We start from the raw sequence: 19,090 nt of genomic DNA on the forward strand, positions 1-19,090 counted from the left end.
GAGAAAAATTAAAATAGAAACCTTGTAAAGTGAGTTGGAATGTCAACATGGAAGACTTTCCAGCACCATGTGATACGCATACAGACTATAAATATTTCATTTTACGAATACTAGAAGACAATGCCAGCGGCTTATTCATTTTGTCCTTCCCTTTTCATAAGGAAATGAAAGCACTACTAGCTAGATTCTTGAAGGTCACAAATAACAATTTGCTTAGAAATCCATAATTGACAGAAGATAGAGAGCATGCTTCAACCACATTTTTTATGTAATTTGCTTCAGAAAGTAGGCGATTGCGCTGCCATTGATGCTGATGCTGCTTCAGCTCGAACTTTCTCCATGAGAATCATATGAAATTTTACGGCGGCGCTCATTGTGGCCTGCCAAACGCCTCCGGCAACTCTTTTTAGCTTCATCAAATTCTCCTAACAGATGAAATCTGCACCTCATCACACGAACAATTGAAAATTCACATTAAAAGCTCTGTTTTGTCCCTGTTCATTAGAAAATGATATACTCCTAGACTTTGGAATCTGAAAGCAGCTCATTAGAAAATACATGAGATAGCTGTGGCTGCAGCTAGAGTTTCTTGTCTGATTAGATACACTACAGATTTTCATAGGAAGTAGAATCTTATCTAGAATACCTTGTCGTCAGTTGGATGACTTCGGAATAAAGAATTGTCTGAAGGATAATCTCTGTTTGCATGTGCAGAAGTTAATTGTTTCCCGTATCAGTTACCAGTACTTGTTTTTCCCTTTAAAGGAAACAAAAGAATCTTTTGTATGCCAATTTCAGTTGGAATAAAGTTCATCTTCTACTACCTAAAGAAGGGACGAGCAAGAGGCCCTACCCCAGACCATAGGAATCAAATAATATTTATTCGCATTTTGTTGTTCAATTTGAAGAAGCACTTAGGACAGTGAAATTCTTTCAAAGAAGAAGTCATCATCATTGCTTGATTTGGCTTTGGTTCCATAACAAGGAAACCTAGAGGTTATCAACTCTCTCTTAATTAGATGCAACCATGGTCTTATTAAGCACATTGCAAAGTTATAGTCTAAGAATGTCCATGGTTTATTTAGAAGGTCCAGTAGTGTCCTGGATTCACTGCTACATCACGATTTAGAGCCCGTTTGGATTGGCTTATAAGTTGCTTATAAGCTGTTTTTAGCTTTTTTGAGTGTTTAGCTGGTCAGCTTAAAGTCATTTTGTGCTTAAAATAAGCTCAAAAAAATATAATTCGTTGTTTGACTTTTATCTAAAGCGCTTATAAAAGTTTTTTATAAGCTGCTTAAAATAAGCCCGTAGCTCAACTTATTTTTTTTTTAGCTTATAAGTTGTTTGCAGCTTATAAGCTGCTTAAAATAAGTCCATCCAAACAGGCTCTTAAAAGACCGAGTTTTGCTTTTACACCTCAGTCTAAGGTTAAATAAATGCTGTGTGTAGCATATGTATGCAATGGATTGTTAGCCTTGCACTTTCGTCTCCATGTGTGTGTTAGTTCTTGCCTATGTTATTGGTATTGGTTCTTGATATAAGAGGATTCCAATATGTTGCATAACATGAATCAGCACTCAAGCTTAAATTACCTTCTTCTTTGTTTATTGGCTAATTGATGTGTTGGTTACTGTTCCTCGTGACTTTCAGCTAAGAAAGAACTTTTTGGGGTGCACATTAATTTCTAAGATATTGCCACTATACAACTCGGAAGGCACAGATAAAATTAGAGATGTTCATAAAAAAAGTAGGGGTTACTTACCTGCTACATTGCTGACAGAATCGCTGCTGGAGTCCATTAATAAGTACTACTGGAGACTTTGAATGGAACTCGCACACCTTGTGGCGGCGATGGTATGGCCTTGCATCTGCCATATCGGCAGTGCACTGCTCGATCTGGCAACAAGGCTGTGCTGGCCCTCCACCAGATACCTTCCTTCCAGAGGGGGTCATTATCCTCTTCCTTTTGTTATCTTCTTCAGCATTTTCTTGTTCCTCCTCTTCTTCTTCTGCTTCATTCATGCTTCTCTTCCCTTCCCATTTGTTAGCTTCCATCTCTGTGAGGAGAAACTAGTTGGACCAAAATGAAGCCAGATGAAAGAGTGTGAAACTTGAACCAAGGTAAAAAAAAGAAAGAAAAGTACGTGTGAGGACCACATGTTACATATTTTTCCTCCTATGTGAAGTCTAGTAAGTGGAGTTGATTTGGTGTTGATGAGCTAAAATACTGATAGGTGTTCCGTACAGAAGGGGCCACAAAGAAGGGTTGGGGGGGGGGGGGGGGGGGAGGGAGGGGTGGAATTATATTGAAAGTTGCAACTACTCTTACTGGCCTCAACTTTCCACACATCAACTTTTAACATGATCTAGCTTTAATGTAAAGAAAAATGTGACCAGTCCATACATAGTACAGGAGATGTGAAGAGCATTTATGATGACTTTCCTAGCATTTGATTTCACTCCTAGTTAGTTACCTCACTACTTTTTGTCAAGTTTTTTATTAGCCGAGTCATCAAGCTTCTCAGAGCAATCAATATTCACTGTTTTAGGATGTGGAGAAGCTGATGGAAAATCCAATTTGGTGCTTAGTGGTTACAAAAGTTATTTTGGTCAATTAGTCAACTAGCTGTGTCAATCATGGACAAAAGCCAGTGGTTTGTAGTGAACTCACCCACACTTTTCCTTAAGTTTTGGAAAGGATCAAACGAGTTGGTGTCACCCGATGGCACATTTACTCTTTTGCCCTTCATATTTTCTGCAGGACCAGAGTTAGGGAGTTCCTTTTCCCCTTTTCCAACCTGGGCAAACGCAACCATTCTGCAAAGGCATTTATATGTGTATTCATGAACTATGTTACATGAGCTCGTTTAGTAGACGTTCCAATAAGGGTATGTATTAGTAATTGGTTGCAGTTTTTTCTTTCTTTTTCAGAAAATTTTGAATGGAATACTCTGAACAGCCATTTAACATAGTTTATGAATAGGTAGTTAATTATGTAGTAGTTTGGAAGGGAGCCAACTAGGCTATTATTTGCACTATCAAGCCAACTAAGCTATTTTTTTGCACTATCAAACTGCAAGTTGGTCTCTCAGTTGTCAGTATCGGCCCATTAGAGTGCTTATTGCATCTCTTGAGTGCTTAATTGTTGCACTGGCGGCGTTTCCATTATCACTAGATCCCTAATTTATCTACCTAAAGCCATCATTATCTTGCACACTTTCGGTAGTCAAAATAAATTAATAAATGTGTGCAGTATGCCAATTTGGTAGTCTTTTATTTAAAACATACGCTCAAAAATTGCATCATCCGGTGAATCAATGAACTAGTCCTGTATGGTTTTGCCGTGTGCTATTATCTTTCTAGTTTTTGTGATATGGACTTTGTTAATGGTTTCATATCACAATTACTTTTTTTTTCTTGAGGTTGATCTACTTTGGCTTAATATTATCTAGAAGTGGGCACCTAAGCTTTTTTGGTGATACTGCTTCATCATAGCTATAGGCCCTAGTTATTAAATTGATAGTGCACTGGTACTAGGACAGCTGTGTAGCTATTAGCCATATAAATTATTGAATTATTAAGTTCCAAATTAGATTGTCGAAACTACAGCCCGAGGGAAATTGATCATTAATTATTATTTCCTAATTCCTATTAAATTTCCAATTCTCATAGATATGGTGGTAATGCTGAAGTGGTAGTATTATGTTATAGCTTAATGGTTGACTAGTATAACGAGAATATTAGGCTTGGGCAAAGTTCACCTGATTTTAATTTGAAAAGATGAGTGTCCTTTAATTACCTCTGTGTGGATGATTAGTCGTGAAGTTCGACAATCTTTCTGAGGGAAGATAACAAATTGACTGATAAGGAGACTCGATGATAGGAAGAAACAAACACAATTAGTGTTAGGGTTTTGCCCTGATTTTTTTACTATATTTGAGTTTTACTTTTTTCTGGAAGGAAAGTCAAAGTATAGCCATAATTGCTTTACTTTTCCTGAAAGGAAAATATAATTCTCTTCCATATTTAGCTAGTCCTTTTTCTTGGAGGAAAAGGTTTTGGACCTCTATATATTGAAGAATCCCTCTCATACATCAATGACACACACAATAGCATCCACAATGTAGTCGTTTAAAGAGTCTTGTTTAGGGAGAGATTTTTCTCTCAATAGATTTTATGCTTTTTTATATTAGTTTTTCAATTGACCAAACCCTATTAGAATATTATGTCTTTTTTGTATACTTTTCTTTGTCGTCTTATTTATTGTCGTTCAAGGTTTGCAATTGATAGCTTCCGCATGACGCCCTGATTATTTCGATCCCAACAATTAGGACTTGGCTAAAAAAGAAGCGAGGTTATAAGTGTCAACCATCATCGGTAGAGAAGAATCTTTCTAAATCACTTCATATAAGTGGGCAAATGCGGAGCTACTTGAAATTTCTTTATTTAAAGTTTTTAGTTATAACTTTTTTTATCATCTTCGTTAACACCCTCAATTCTTTTAATAGATAAACAATTAATTTTAACTAATTACAGTATTTATTGAATAACTTGAGATTTTATTTTTCTCTAAATGATAAATGCATGTAACTACTTATACCATGCCTGGTGGTTTTGCAGGATTTGGTTGTGTGCAATAAAGTAACCAAAGTGCGATAAGTTGTGAATTTATGATGATTAAACTTGCAAAGAACAGTGAACAGCAAACACGAAATATATAAATAACTGTTACTAGTGTGAGAACACTACTAGGACATGGAAAGGAGTTTTTCATAACTGTGTGTTTACATCAAGGATCGTCATTGAGCCATTATTTGTTTATCTTAGTTATGGATGAAATAATGAACACGGTATAAGATGAGGCTCATGCTGCATGCGATTTGCCAATGATGTTTTGTGTTGTCAACTGAAAACTTAAAACTGTGAAATTTCACCACAGAGAATAAGTAGAAGCTAGATCAAATACCACGGTTATCTTAGTTGAAGAGGGAAGTTAAGGTGAGATCAGACTAATTTACAGTGCCTGAATGCAAAATAATGAATATCTAGGCTTAATGTTTCAAGAGAATTGTATGACAGATGGAGAATATCAGAATAGATAAAATATGAAGCTCGATAAGCTCAAACTTTCTTGGAGGCAATATAAGCACGTGATTATGGGCACCATTCTGTACTTCCAATCATTTTTTTGAGCGGATTACTCTTCTTTTGGGGTGGTCTTTAATATTTTCCCCTCAAATTGGTAGTCTCTAATTTTTGCCCTTCGCCTAATATTCATAGGTTCTGTGTTCGAACCCCAGCTCTGTACAAAAAAGAAGGAATTTTGCAAGGCAGAGGTTTGGATTCGCAAGGCAGAATTTTGGACAAATTTTTTTTTAAAATTTTTGACTGAGATGGAGTTCGAACCCGAAACCAAAAAAATTTTAGCGAAGGACAAAAGGTAAAGACCACTAATTTGAGGGACAAAAATTAAAGGCCACCCGAGCGAAGGACCATCCTGCAAATTGCCCACTTCCAATCAGCAACATAATAAAGACCACTAAAATTCCTGTTGGAGCCCAGTTCGTCAGCCCAATACCAACCATTAGCTAGTTCAGGCACAAGAAAGAACAAGGACGGCCCATTTAGATAAGCTCGTCATTATTGCAGCTGTTGACGGTTTAATGAAGCTGTAGTTAGTAGTTGTAACTCCATTCTACATCGTTGAAGTGCAATGTCTGAAAATCCGTTATTCTTTGGTCTTCTCTTCCTTTCCTTTTTCCATCTGAAAATCCGTTATTCTTTGGTCTTCTCTTCCTTTCCTTTTTCCATGCTCATGGGTTCAGCCTATCTAAAAAAAAAAAAAAAATTAAGGGCAAGAGAAAACAACATTTCATTGAGTTTAATGATAAGACATATTTGAACGGATCAATGGGTGATTAACAATGCCTATTAGCGCCCGCTTAATGTCACGTCCAACAAAAATATAAAATGTGTCTCAAGTCTAACTCAACCTAAATATCTAATTAATGGGGTGAGAATTGTGAAAGACCACATAAGTAGATCAAAATCTATTTCACAATCAATGTGTGACAAACTCAACACCTTCCGCCAGACCTGCCAACTAGGACGTGAGCAATATAATATGAGGGTCCAACATTGAGTAAAACAAAAATTGGGATGGGATGATGCCATAGTAAGAAAATAAACTTTGAGCTTAACTCAACCTAAAAACTAGTAATTCATATGGTGAAGATTGCCTAAGATGAAACCATTTATCAAACTTGACCGAACTTTAGCTGTTTTTTTACCCTTAGTACCCCTAATTTTTCACGACATACTAACAAAAGCAAAATTTAAAATCCCTACTTCTATCCCAACCATGGTTTGATTAATATAGGGAATTATAATATTATCAAAATAATTTTTTTCAAGTTGAGAGAAGCGTAAAAATTATTCAATCAAACAAGATTTGGAGGACCACAAATCCAAGTTAGGGACTTGATGTCACAGCATGGTCCCATAATGTGCAACATGTGGCAGGATTATTGGATTTAGTACCATCATTAATTCTCTCCACAAATCTTAAAGTATTATGGAAGTTGACTGTCATGACCTGTGATTGTGATTCTTGTGGTGTAAGATTATATATATAAACTGTGGTCCAACTTCCACTCTATGTATTAGTATATATTTAAACTGAAATTTTACCTAATACCTAGGTTTTCGCGCTCATCTAATTATGGCCCCTCCAATTATTCTTCACTTACCAATTAAATTGGGTTGCTTTTTCCCGTCTAAATCCCATCAAGTCTCCCATCTTTTGTTTCAAGTGAATAATTTGAACTTATTCTAATTTGCTAATACCATTTTCTTCCAAATGGAAAAAAATAAAATGGTGATGCCAAAATACTACTGTTGTTGGTTGATAAGCATATTCTGGATAAAAATGTCATGATTGTTTTTGGTAGTAGAAGTAATGAGTATAATATAATTAAAATAACCCCCCTAACTGTTGCTTAATGAATGTTCTTTAACTTGTTTATCAATTTAAATAGTACTACTTAGTATTTATTTGTTGTCTTGGACTTGTGCTCGTCTTCAGAAAGATAAAAGTGTCTTACTTCATGCTTAAGGCCTGCTAATTTATAATATAGTGTTCACACCGTTTTGACGATAAGAATTTTGTGAAATGAAAAACAAATCAATTAATGCATGTAAATTGTTGTGTGAATGATATACATTTGGCGACAAACAATTCAATGAAGTCAACAGGAACGGTTGATAGCTTATTTGAAAATGACCCTTTCTCACTAGCACTATCTATTAATTCTATTACTCTATTATTATATCATACAGTACATATTATTATAATTTCTAAGTTTATTAAATCGATTTAGAATGTTATTAATATTACTGAAAAGTGCGGGAATCTATATTTCTGTCCTTGTCAAGCCTTAATGCACTTCCTTTTCATCATTAAAGATAATTACCTATGTAAATTAGCGTTTTATATTTCATGAAGACGACTAGCTACGTGCCAAACCTTTGGAAATGATACAAACTTAGCTTCTCCTCTAATCTAATATTACTGTATATTTTAAATTAAATAAGTCGTATATCTATATATGCTATTTAATTTATTAGTGTGGTTACATTTTCATGAAAAATACGAAAACTCAATAGACAGTGGGATGCTTTTCTTTTTCTTTCTGCAGCGAATGGATAATAAATCGTTGGTAGGGAAAAGTGTAGTTTACAACATTACCTGCATAAAGAGAGAACGAAATACTAGTAATTAGTTTTAGTAGGCGTTTGGACATGCGATTTCATTTTATGAGATGAAACTTCAAATCATCCAAAAAGACATGATTTGAAATTTCAAATATTTTAAATGTAAAAGTTGACCCATAAGTTTATATTTTTAAAAATAGATACATAAGTTGGTAGATATACTTACCAATCATGTTTACCAACCATTTATATCAAATATTAAAAGATCTACAAGTTGGTAATATATTTATAACAAATTTACCAACTATGTGGGAGGATTATATTAAAGAGTAGTTACACTATAACTCATATTCAATTTTTCATTTTATTGAACTAAAGTTTGATCAATTGATGTTGTATTTTTTAGAAAGGCCTTCTAGTAGCGTATTAATTTTGTTATGAATTATGACTTGCTCATTTGGTAATATTGTATAAGAATTGAGAATTTTTTTGATGATTTTCACAACTTGTGGGGTTTTTATGTCTATAAGAAAAAATACAACTTAAGAAATTCAAATTGCATGGCTAAACAAAACTTCAACTTCAAATCATCATGATTTCAAATCATGTCCAAATGGCCAAATTTGTGGAAATCCAAACGAGGTCATGGCACCTAAATGGCAAAAATTATTTGCAAAAGGATTATATTTTTTCTGGAAATAGCATTGTCTTCCGAGTAATACTCCCTCCGTCCCTTATTACTTGCCCACTTTTCTTTTTACACGTCTTTAACAAACAATTAATAAAAGTACACTTTTACAATATTACCCTTATCTCTCTCCATAAATTGTACTCTAGTCAATATTTGTTACTTTAAAAAACAATTAATTTCAAGGTCAAAATAGGAAAACTTTAATTAATTCTATCTTGGTTTTGTAAAATTGACAAGTATTCTAGGACGAATATTTTTAGTAATGTGGACAACTAATATGGGACTGAGAGAGTAGGATTTCAACTTCTCTTTCTACGTGTCTTTTCTTTTTTCTTTCACACTCCCTCCGTCATTTTTACTTGTCATGTGGAGTATTAAGTTGGCACACCCCTTAAGGAACCATAAATAGAATGACAATTTTACTATATTACTTCTAATTATTACTAAATCATCTAATGATTGAAACCAATCAAACACACTTTAAAAGCTGTGCAGCCACTAACAATTCCTTGAAGTTTAAACTATAATAAGGGTAAAATATCTAAAATAGTAAATTACCTATTGGTCTTCCAAACTAAACAAGTAAAAGTGAACATTTATTTTTAGTATATACTAGACAAAAATGGATGGAGGGAGTATCAAACCATATTAAAGAGTACTACATGTTACTCCCTTCGTCCATTTTTACTTGGCCAATATACTAAAAATAGATGTCCACTTTCACTTGTCAAGTTTGGAAAATCAAGGGATAATTGGGTTGGAAACTTCAAGAAATTATTAGTGGCTGCACAACTTTTAAAGTATGTTTTATTAGTTTAAATTATTTAGATAATTTATAATATTAGGGGTGATAATTATCATTTTATTTATTGCTCAGAAGTGTGTCAAATTAAATCTGGACAAGTAAAAATTAGACGGAGGGAGTAACTGTCAAACAGTTAGCATAAAATCCACCAACCGAATAAATTCAACGACAGTTTCCTGGCGACATTCTTTTCATTTGGAATCATCTTCAAATTAAATGATGTGCACAATTCAAATTGTTGGACTTGCATATATACCTAACAACATTGCCCTTAATTAAAGAAACTCTAATGTCAGAAATTGGAGTTTACTACTCCCTCCGTCCCATATTAGTTCTTCATATTATTAAAAATAGTCGTCCCAAAGTATTTGTTAATTTACAAAACCAAAATAAAATTAATTAAATTTTTCCTATTTTGTCGTTAACATTTATTGTTTTTGAAAGTAATCAATATTGATTAGAATGCAATTTATTAGAAAGAGACAAGGATAATGTAGTAAATTTACAATTTTTTTTATGATTTCTTAAGGGACGTGTAAAGATTAAAGTGGACAAATAATATGAGACGGAGGGAGTAGTAGATTATGTATATAGGCGAATTTTTTTTGTTCATATCAGGTATTTACACCAAGCAAATGAATGAAAGATATGCATCTTGCATATAAATTTTTTCATTTAATTATTAAGTTATTATATTATCACTCCAATTTGTGACTCTTATAGTTAAATTACTTGATTTTATATAAACATCCACCGCAGATAAATATTTTCCGTATATAGCGTGTATAATCATCTAGTGAACTGAAACCAGGAGAAAGAGAGCAAATCAGACAAGATCTCAAAAGCAAGTCGAACAAGAAAATCAGTGACTTGGACTAACACCAAACTTATGAATATTAACTTATCTACGATTTCAACAATAGGAAAGAAAAATGACAAATGCTTAGGAATCATTCCTACAATTAAGTTTCCCCAAATTAAGTGTGCACATGATCACTTCTTTGTTAAGCAATCTAAACTAGGATTTTGATTGATAAAAAAGTATATTGACATAGTATTATCGTCCAAAAATGGGAAAATCTTTGTGTCTGAGAACATCAATTAGTTATTCATATTTTTTTGTTTTCTAAAGAATATTAAGTGGTAGGTTCAACGTCTCGATCTCACTTTAAACTATTGGCCAGTCATACTGATCTAGTCTATTTGATTAATGTGTCATTAGGATGGGGACACATGTTAAAATATTGAGGTTATAAACTCTTTATTCACCCTTTTAATTAAGCTTAATTCATCTCCATCGCAAGTTCACAACTATATTTTGAGTTGTTTGCTTCATACACTCCAAAGAAGGCCTCGTGTTGTTCTATAATTAAAATTTGGTGACTTGGAATATTATTTTGTACATATGTTATTATGCATGATAATTAATTAAATGAAATTTTATACTTTTTAATTTATACAGTTATTAATATATACGATTAGATAAGTTTAGATTTTTTTTTTTTACCCATTTTAATTTTGTTTAAAGTATTATATTAATTCATTGAATTTCACCTTTCTTTGTCTCTGTCTTTTAAAACACTAGGGACGCCAACTTGAAGTAATTGAAGCACATCCCTCGGACATTAACAAAATATATTTTTACTTAAAAAATGAATAGGATAAATTACAGTGAACACTCTTATAATATGACTTAATTGCATTCACATTCCTTGTATTTTAAAATCAAACACTTGCCACTTTATAGTATGGAAATCCTACACTAAAACACCCTGGAATATTGATCGAAAGTATAGTATTTCTTTCATAGAGTAATTATAACAACGAAATGAGAAAGGATCAATTGAACAAGGGTGACCTCTTATTTGAATTCTTGATACTTCAGTTCAAATTACGACCTCTAATTTACCATTAGACCGTTCTCTTGAAAACATTAAAAGTATATAAAATTATCTATAAGAATTTTGGACAAATTTCAACGAAATTATAAAAAATAATGCAAAGTAAGTATTAATCCGTGAACAAAAGTAAAATCTTAAAACCTTCACTGGCCGCTATATGTAACCTCAAACTTAAGTCTAAACATAAGCTGGTTGTGACAATATATCGACAAAGTTCGAGCAAAATACACCACAGGTTAGAGGACGTTATTGTCAAGCAAATAAAAGTGAGCAACATGGGATTGGGGAGGAATATGCAGGAGTGAATTTACCATGTTGGTTACGGGATCAAAAAAATTCAATAATTGTTACTCAGACTTTGTGTGTGTGTATATATATATTGAAAACATTTACTAAATATTTATAAAAATTTGGTTAGGAATTTAATTCTTATTTATTAAATTAATTTGAAATCGCTGTAAACATTCATATACTTCAAATTCTGAATCAGCCTTTATAAATAGAGTGAACTATATAACGGGTATTTGGATAATAAAACTCACACAGAACAAGTTGGGTAGAAATCTATGTCTGCAAATTGTTAGTGCAATGTGATCAGCTAGTCCTTTGTTTGATCATATCTATTGTTTGATCATATATACAGTTGGGTTTGATTTGATGCTTTTGGTCCCCCAATTTTCCAATATTGTTTAATCACGCACTTGCCTTAGTGGCCTAGTCTTCAGTCTTCTTCTTCATCCATATTTTCCATCAGTACCCTATGGCCCTACAAACCAGAGACTCCCCTTTAACGTGCTCCTTGGGTTTCTTTCATGCTCGCCATTATGGAATCTCTTGTTCTTTTTGCAGCTTAATTGGTTAACGGTTGTTGGAGGGGTTTGTTGAGTGTGAATGACTGAATTGTGTTTTTCCTTATTTTTATATCTTATGTATATATTGTTCGATACTCATTGATTTGACCGATTGAATAGGACTATTAAAGAGGTAAAGCATTCTTAGTAATAATAAAAAATTATATTTTTATAACGGAAAAGATTCAAAATTGTCTCTGAACTACTAGAAATAAAACAAAAATAACATTGTTTGGTTTTTAATTAAAAAATGCTCCTAAACTAATAGAAATTGGACAAAGATGCCCTCACTATTAGCAAACTGGCAAAATTTCAAGGACATTTTTGGAAAAAAAAAAAACAAACAAAGGACATTTTTATTTTATTTTCAATTGTTTGAAGATATTTTAAACTTTTACCATTTCAAAAATTCTAATACGATACTATGGTCCAGAGTGGAAGGATCTACTCTCCACACCCTTGTCCCTTGGTGATTAGATAAGAGTGGTATGTTATGTGCCAAAGTTGTTGATTTGACTGATGCTATACTCTATTTTTTCCTTTTATGTTACTCTTATTTGACTGATGCTATACTCTATTTTTTCCTTTTATGTTACTTTGTTTTAATTTATTATACGACCCGACATGATTTGTGATCAATCGTCGGTCATTAACATAACTAGTATTCGTACCCGCGCGATGCGCGACGGGTATCAAATGAAATTAATCATTAAAATTATCATATCTAGTTTATATTATGATTATGACAAATGTAATTACTTATAAATTGTCATTCTTCTAGAGATTTGGAGATCATTTGATTTCTCTTTATAGGTCAATTTCTAATACTCCTAAACGTGAAAAATAAATTAAAGGATGTCCAAATATTCTTTAACATGTTTTTTTGTAAAAGAAAAGAAAAAAGAAGGAAGCTTTGATATCTAAGTTTTATTATTATACCACACATATATTATTTTTAATCTCCCCCCCCCCCTCCCCAACCCCCCGCTCCCTTCGTTTTCTTTCTTTTAATTCATTGAAAAAACCTATATTAGTATTTAAATTTTTCTAAATTTTACTCCTATCTTAATTCCTCTTAATACAAAAAATGATTTCCTTATCTTTCATCTAAACAGATTAACAACACTAAGTTTAAAAAGATTTATTGTTCAAATCAAATTCGAAATATAAGCGCACTCAATTCAAAAATTAACTACACTCAATTTTATTGTACGTCTTATAAACATGCCAAATTTTTCCGATTTTCTAATAATTTACGACTTGGCTAAATATTATTGCCCGCTACATATATATATATACTATCCGAGCATGAGTTCAATATTGGATAATAACAGAAATAGCAAAGATGGTGAGAATATTAAAAAGGCCCAATCATACATAGTATATTGATTTAACAAAAAAATAACGGTCACCTTGTTTCTCAATACAATGTACCAGTGACAAATACTTTATAAAATCAACAAAAACAAATCATACAAATACAAATCATCAAATAGCTTTTTGAGGAAACTCAATATCATAATTATATAATTTGACTCATATGAAAGTTGATCGTACCAAGAAAAAACAACAACAAAAAAAAAGATAGCAATTTTCTTAGAATATTTATCTTTCAATTCAATTTTCTTTTTATCTTTTATTTAAATTAAAAAAAACTAATTAATCAAAGTTTAATCTAACAATTTGAATTCAAAATTAACATATCAATTACATCATACATTTATATTTTTCTAAATTAGTCGGCTTTTTCTTAAAGCGTCAGCGTGCATATATCACAATTGACTACCTTTCTTTTATGGTCAATTCTTATTACCCCCTCCCCAGCCCCTCTTATATTGGATTATATCAATTTTATTTTATAATATTTTTTAGCTTTATTTACTACTTCAATTCTGTGTTCTTATCAATACACAATAGATAGAGTTCTTTTTTCATATATTGAACTTTTTGTATAAAATTTCTCCTCTCAAATTCAAATAGTAGATCTACCCTTCGTTTTTTTATTTTGTTTTTTTTGTAAATTTTAGGTTTTTTTTTTTTTTACTTTTTATTTTTTGTATTTTACGATAACATATTTTAAAAACATTTTCATGTGGCATTTTATGATCTTTCCACTTGATTTAGTGCAGTGTATTCAATAAAACACCTCCATAAAAATTTAAGAAAAATGAATTTTAGTCATCAAATAAATATTATTTTCCTTGTTTTCTTAATGAAATGAACTCAATAAGAAAAAATCTATGGGATTCAATAAAAAAAAAAAATCATGTGAATTTTCATTAAATTAACATGATTTAATATCTTTTCCCATTCATCAAATACTATTTAGTTTTTAACTTTATTCTATGGATGAAATTCTATGATAAACAATATTTTTTTTAGCACTATTTAGTATTTCAGTTTTATTTTATTGCTTGGTACTCTTCGCTTGATTAATCGTTATATTGCTTTTTTAATAAAAAAATTGAACTTTCTCACCTAAAATTTCAAATAAATCTGATCCTTGTATATTTTTATAAAGTTCTTTTTATTTGTATGTTTCTTTTGTCTTTTTGTTCTTTGTATTAGCTATTAGTACTAAGTTATTATTACTTGCAACTTGACTTAACTACATTGAAATATTCTCCTATTAAAAATGTTATTAATTTTGTTATTGGAAAGTCCAATAAAAGATATTTTTGCCTTCAAACTACAATAAAATTTGGTGCGTTAAGATGACAAATCACTGCAAGAAAAGATTAATAAATGTTTTGAAAGGAAAATGCGATAGCAAAATTTTGAGATTACAATTATTTATATGTATCCATCAAGATATAATGTTTGAAATTTTTTTAATGTCTAATAGCTAGATAACTACTCATGTAAAACATGTTGATAATTTAAATTTTAATTAAGTGGTCTTTAAAATGGATTAGGATTTCAAATAACATTCTAAATTCTCGTCTTAAAATGCATTTAGACATTGAAACGTCAATTAAAAAACTTGTAATTTAGTATCAATTTGATACACAGTCTTTCTAGCTTCCTTAAAGGTAGAGGCGCCTTGAATAATTTTTTTAAAAATATGTAAAAGTATAAACTTCAAACTTCCTCATTTTATCGCCGCCGCCCAATGAGATATCCAACAAAATCTTCTAAAATAATAAACTATGAAATACTACAATCACAAGTTATTCTTTATAAGAGAGTGAGACGTAACCACACTTATATTGATATAGAATTAAAATCATACCGGTAGAAGCAAGGTTGATAAGGCACAACACCTAATAATACATTACATAAAATAAAGTTTTAATTCGATATTTGAACATAAAACAAAACAACAATTACCAATCAACTTCTTCAAAATCCTGTGTCATGAATACTTCGAAAACAAAAATCAAGAAAAAGGGGATAGAGAACATCTTAACAACAAAGATTTTAAACATCATAAATTTAACAATTAGAAATTTAAGACCTTCAATATTTGATGCTAGCTAATGAGACAATTTCCAACTCATCGAAATGTTGTCGCCAAATTTGTGTAGCTTGAATATCTTGAAATTATAAAGTTAAAAAAAGTTCGAAGCAAAATAACATTGCTAATAAACTCAAAATATCATGTATCGTGCAATGAAAAAGTGCTAATAACAACCATTTTATATAGTCTATTTGATTTAGAAATCAAACAAAAAAATATTAAATTTTAAAAGCATAAAATATTTAAATATAATGTACTTACGTCGTAAGTTTCATACGTTGCTTTATCATAACCTTATGAATCTGCAATTGATGAAGATATAATAGTCAGTATTGATAGTCTCGCGTGCTATAAACAGAAAAATTAATAACAGAGACACAATGAATTAATTGATCAATAAATAAATAAAAAATCATTGTATATACACATATTTAAAATATATTAAAAAAAAAAAACTCATTGTAGAATTGCAAATCAAGCAAACAAATAATTCCTATAATTTATAAAGTAACCAAAAATGCACAATTTACCATGAACTTATAAAATTCTGATACTAAAAGTTTTACATTTTAACTACTCAAAAGAACACCAAAATAGGGACGACTTTTGCTCATGTAAACCACATTTCAGATGAGAGAAACTCAATTTTTCATAGTCAGAACTTGCTTCTGAAAATTTTTAATTGAGAATTTTACATCCTATCATGAAAACATAGCAACAACTTCCACAAAACCATGCTTTGCAAGTGATTGTGGAATATTTTTTGAAAGACTCAAGAATGTGAGGTGTAGAATACTCATACTTTATAATTCAAGAAAATGGATTGTATGGCTTCTTCGGATCTTGATGTTGCTATAATCGCAAAAACGAACCTTCAAATTCAATGACATCTTAATAATGAATATTTCGTTGATGACATCAGTTTTCATAGCTATATTTTGCAATATATGTTTGATCTGGTGTGCACTTCAATATTTTCAACTTGATCTAACTATATATACATGGGCTTCTAATTGATAATTATCCGTGATAAGGGTGAAGTTAAATATTTTGAATTCAAACTCAGTTTATTTGAATACGTCTTTTGCTATTTTCAAGTGGCAAAGACTCCTATATGGCCGGTGTTGTAGTTTTCCAGCTTTTAATTTGAATTTCAGTTGCTATTTTCAAGTGGGTAAGACTCCTAGCCTTACCAACTTTACTTATTTGAATTTTGTTCTTTTACTCTTTATTAAAAGGTATACAGAAAACAAATAAGTATAAACAATTTTTTTTTTCCAGTTTCATGTATATATGTTCCTTTTTTTTTTTTTTTTTTTTTTTTTTTTTTTAACACTATGTTAGAATTCAAATCCAAAAATATTTAATAGATAGAATCAAATTAGAAAATTTTATCTTTCAATATAATTTTAAGAAAACATGCTCTATGTTTTTTTTTATCTCAATTTGAAAAATCTTTATCTTTCATTTAATTGAAATATTTTTAATCTTAGTTCTATTATGTTTATCTATTAACTCTTTTTTTTTTTAATCCAAATTCAAAAATTTTATTGAGTTTTTCCTAATTTTTGAAAATAAAAATTCTCATTAATTTAATTTTTAAAATACATTTCACCCTCACGGGTAAATATTTTTTAATGCTTAGGTTCAAATTTCAAATCACGTAAGCTCAAATAACAACATAAATAGCTTTTATCCTTCCTAAGATACTTATCTTCAAATTCAATTTAGTTTGAAAACTTATTTTATTTCTTTCTATTCAACCTAAATATACGTTCTTAGTGCTTATCTCCTAATTCAAATTTAAAACTTTAACTTTTAAATTTGCTTTGTCCTAATTCCCATTAACTTTGTCTTAAATTGGCCAAGTGGCTTATTATTAGCTTACCACTTGGCTTAACCGCATTGCTTATACAACTCTTATTTTATATATATAGATAATATAATATATATTATAAGTACACCTGAAATAAATTATGTTATGTTTAAACTTCTATTTATTGCTCAAATTCTTTCCTTATTATTAAAATTTAGCATTAAAATATCTAAGTATTTTATTTACTTTATTCATTTCAAAATGTAGATACCTCATATCTTCTCTATGTTATTTTCATTATTACATATTTTTTGTCCGTATATATATATATATATATATATATATATATATATATATATATATATATATATATATATATATATATATATATATATATATATATATATATATATATATATATATATATATATATTCATTATCGATTACTTAGTATTATTACATTGCTAATATGACCCTCATTTAGCTTGTCATTAAACTCCTTCCTATTTCACCGATTTTATATATATATAAAAAAAAAATCAATCTCCTTTTCATTTTCCTTTGTTTCAAATTTAGAAAGTTTCGTAGTAAATCACTAATATAATTAATTATGATAAAGAGACCATTAAAATGTTAATTTGGGTAATGCCTCAATAGCAAACAATTGCCTTAATAAATTTATATGTGCTCTAGATAAAACTGTGTCATGTCTTTCCTTCTTTTTAAAAAGAAAATTGCTCACACAGTCCTTCATTTGTGCCCGAAAGAAAAAATCTACACCTAAAAATATTAATAGGTTACTCAACAATTACCATCACAAAATATATGAGGAAACTTAGGATGTATTGATTAAACTATATTCTATCCGCATGAAAAGAATATCCTTGTATCTTCTACTTAAAAGTGAAATCCTAAATTCTTAATCAAACTTAATCTCAAATAAACTAAAAAATTGCATCAAGAAGTACGACACAATCTTCCATTGTTCCGAAACAATAGTCAATATGAGATGTCTCTCCATTTTATCTCTAAATGATCCCCTATGCCTTACTCTTTCGTAACATACAAAAAAAGAAAGCAAAATACCTTATTACAGAAATAAAAAAAATTAATAAGAAAATTTAAATATTTATTTGATTCATCTAGCTTGTCAAATAGTGCGATTTTATAGTTAATAGAACAATCAGAAAACTCTAATTTATATGCATATCTTTGGGTTGTTTAGTCTTCACCTTCACATACTTTACGAAATGCCACATAAATATGAACATTTTTGTGTATCAAATATTATTTTTGTTCTCTTTTTGATTTCTCATTTACCTTGTGCCATACTAAATTGAAAATCTGACAAAAGTAAGAAATATGAATACAAAAACCCGTGCATAAGTAGAACAATCTATAAATTCCTTAAAGTATATTACCATGATGATGATTCATTATGAGAAAATGATATATACTTGGAATTTCACATATAAAATTTTAGTCTTTGATATTTCGTACCTTTCCGCATTCTGTCCTCTCGTTATTCTCTCCACCATAATAGCATCCCGAGAATGTAAGCATATCAAATTTAAACCTGTTAACAATACACGATTAACAACTTTTTCTTCACTAAAATTTACAAAACTGCAACGAATAATTTATTCTTAACATCCAAAATTAATATGTCTAAAAAAAAAACAGAATAAAGCAAGAAAACAATTTTATTGAAGAAAAAAAATGAAGAGCTTGTATAATGGAGTTTTAGAGCAGTGTACGGATATAAAAAAAACTAACTTTAGTTAGATAACAATATAAAGAGGAGGAGGAAACCTAATATTTATTTATGCTTTGCTAAAAGGGTATATATATGA

At 30.3% G+C, this 19,090-nt stretch overlaps 1 protein-coding gene across 1 annotated transcript; it reads right to left on the reverse strand.

Annotated features, from left to right (window-relative positions):
- Positions 1 to 82: 82 nt before the first annotated feature.
- LOC132045039 (squamosa promoter-binding protein 1) lies at positions 83 to 2,276 on the reverse strand. Its single transcript, XM_059435564.1, has 2 exons — positions 1,763 to 2,276; positions 83 to 439 (listed from the first exon to the last, which is right to left on the reverse strand). Exons 1-2 carry the CDS (start codon positions 2,053 to 2,055, stop codon positions 322 to 324), a joined length of 411 nt encoding a protein of 136 aa, XP_059291547.1. The 5' UTR covers positions 2,056 to 2,276; the 3' UTR covers positions 83 to 321.
- Between the last annotated feature and the right edge of the window lie 16,814 nt (positions 2,277 to 19,090).

This window comes from Lycium ferocissimum, chromosome 2 (assembly GCF_029784015.1).
Source record: "Lycium ferocissimum isolate CSIRO_LF1 chromosome 2, AGI_CSIRO_Lferr_CH_V1, whole genome shotgun sequence".
Classification (NCBI taxonomy): Eukaryota; Viridiplantae; Streptophyta; class Magnoliopsida; order Solanales; family Solanaceae; genus Lycium; species Lycium ferocissimum.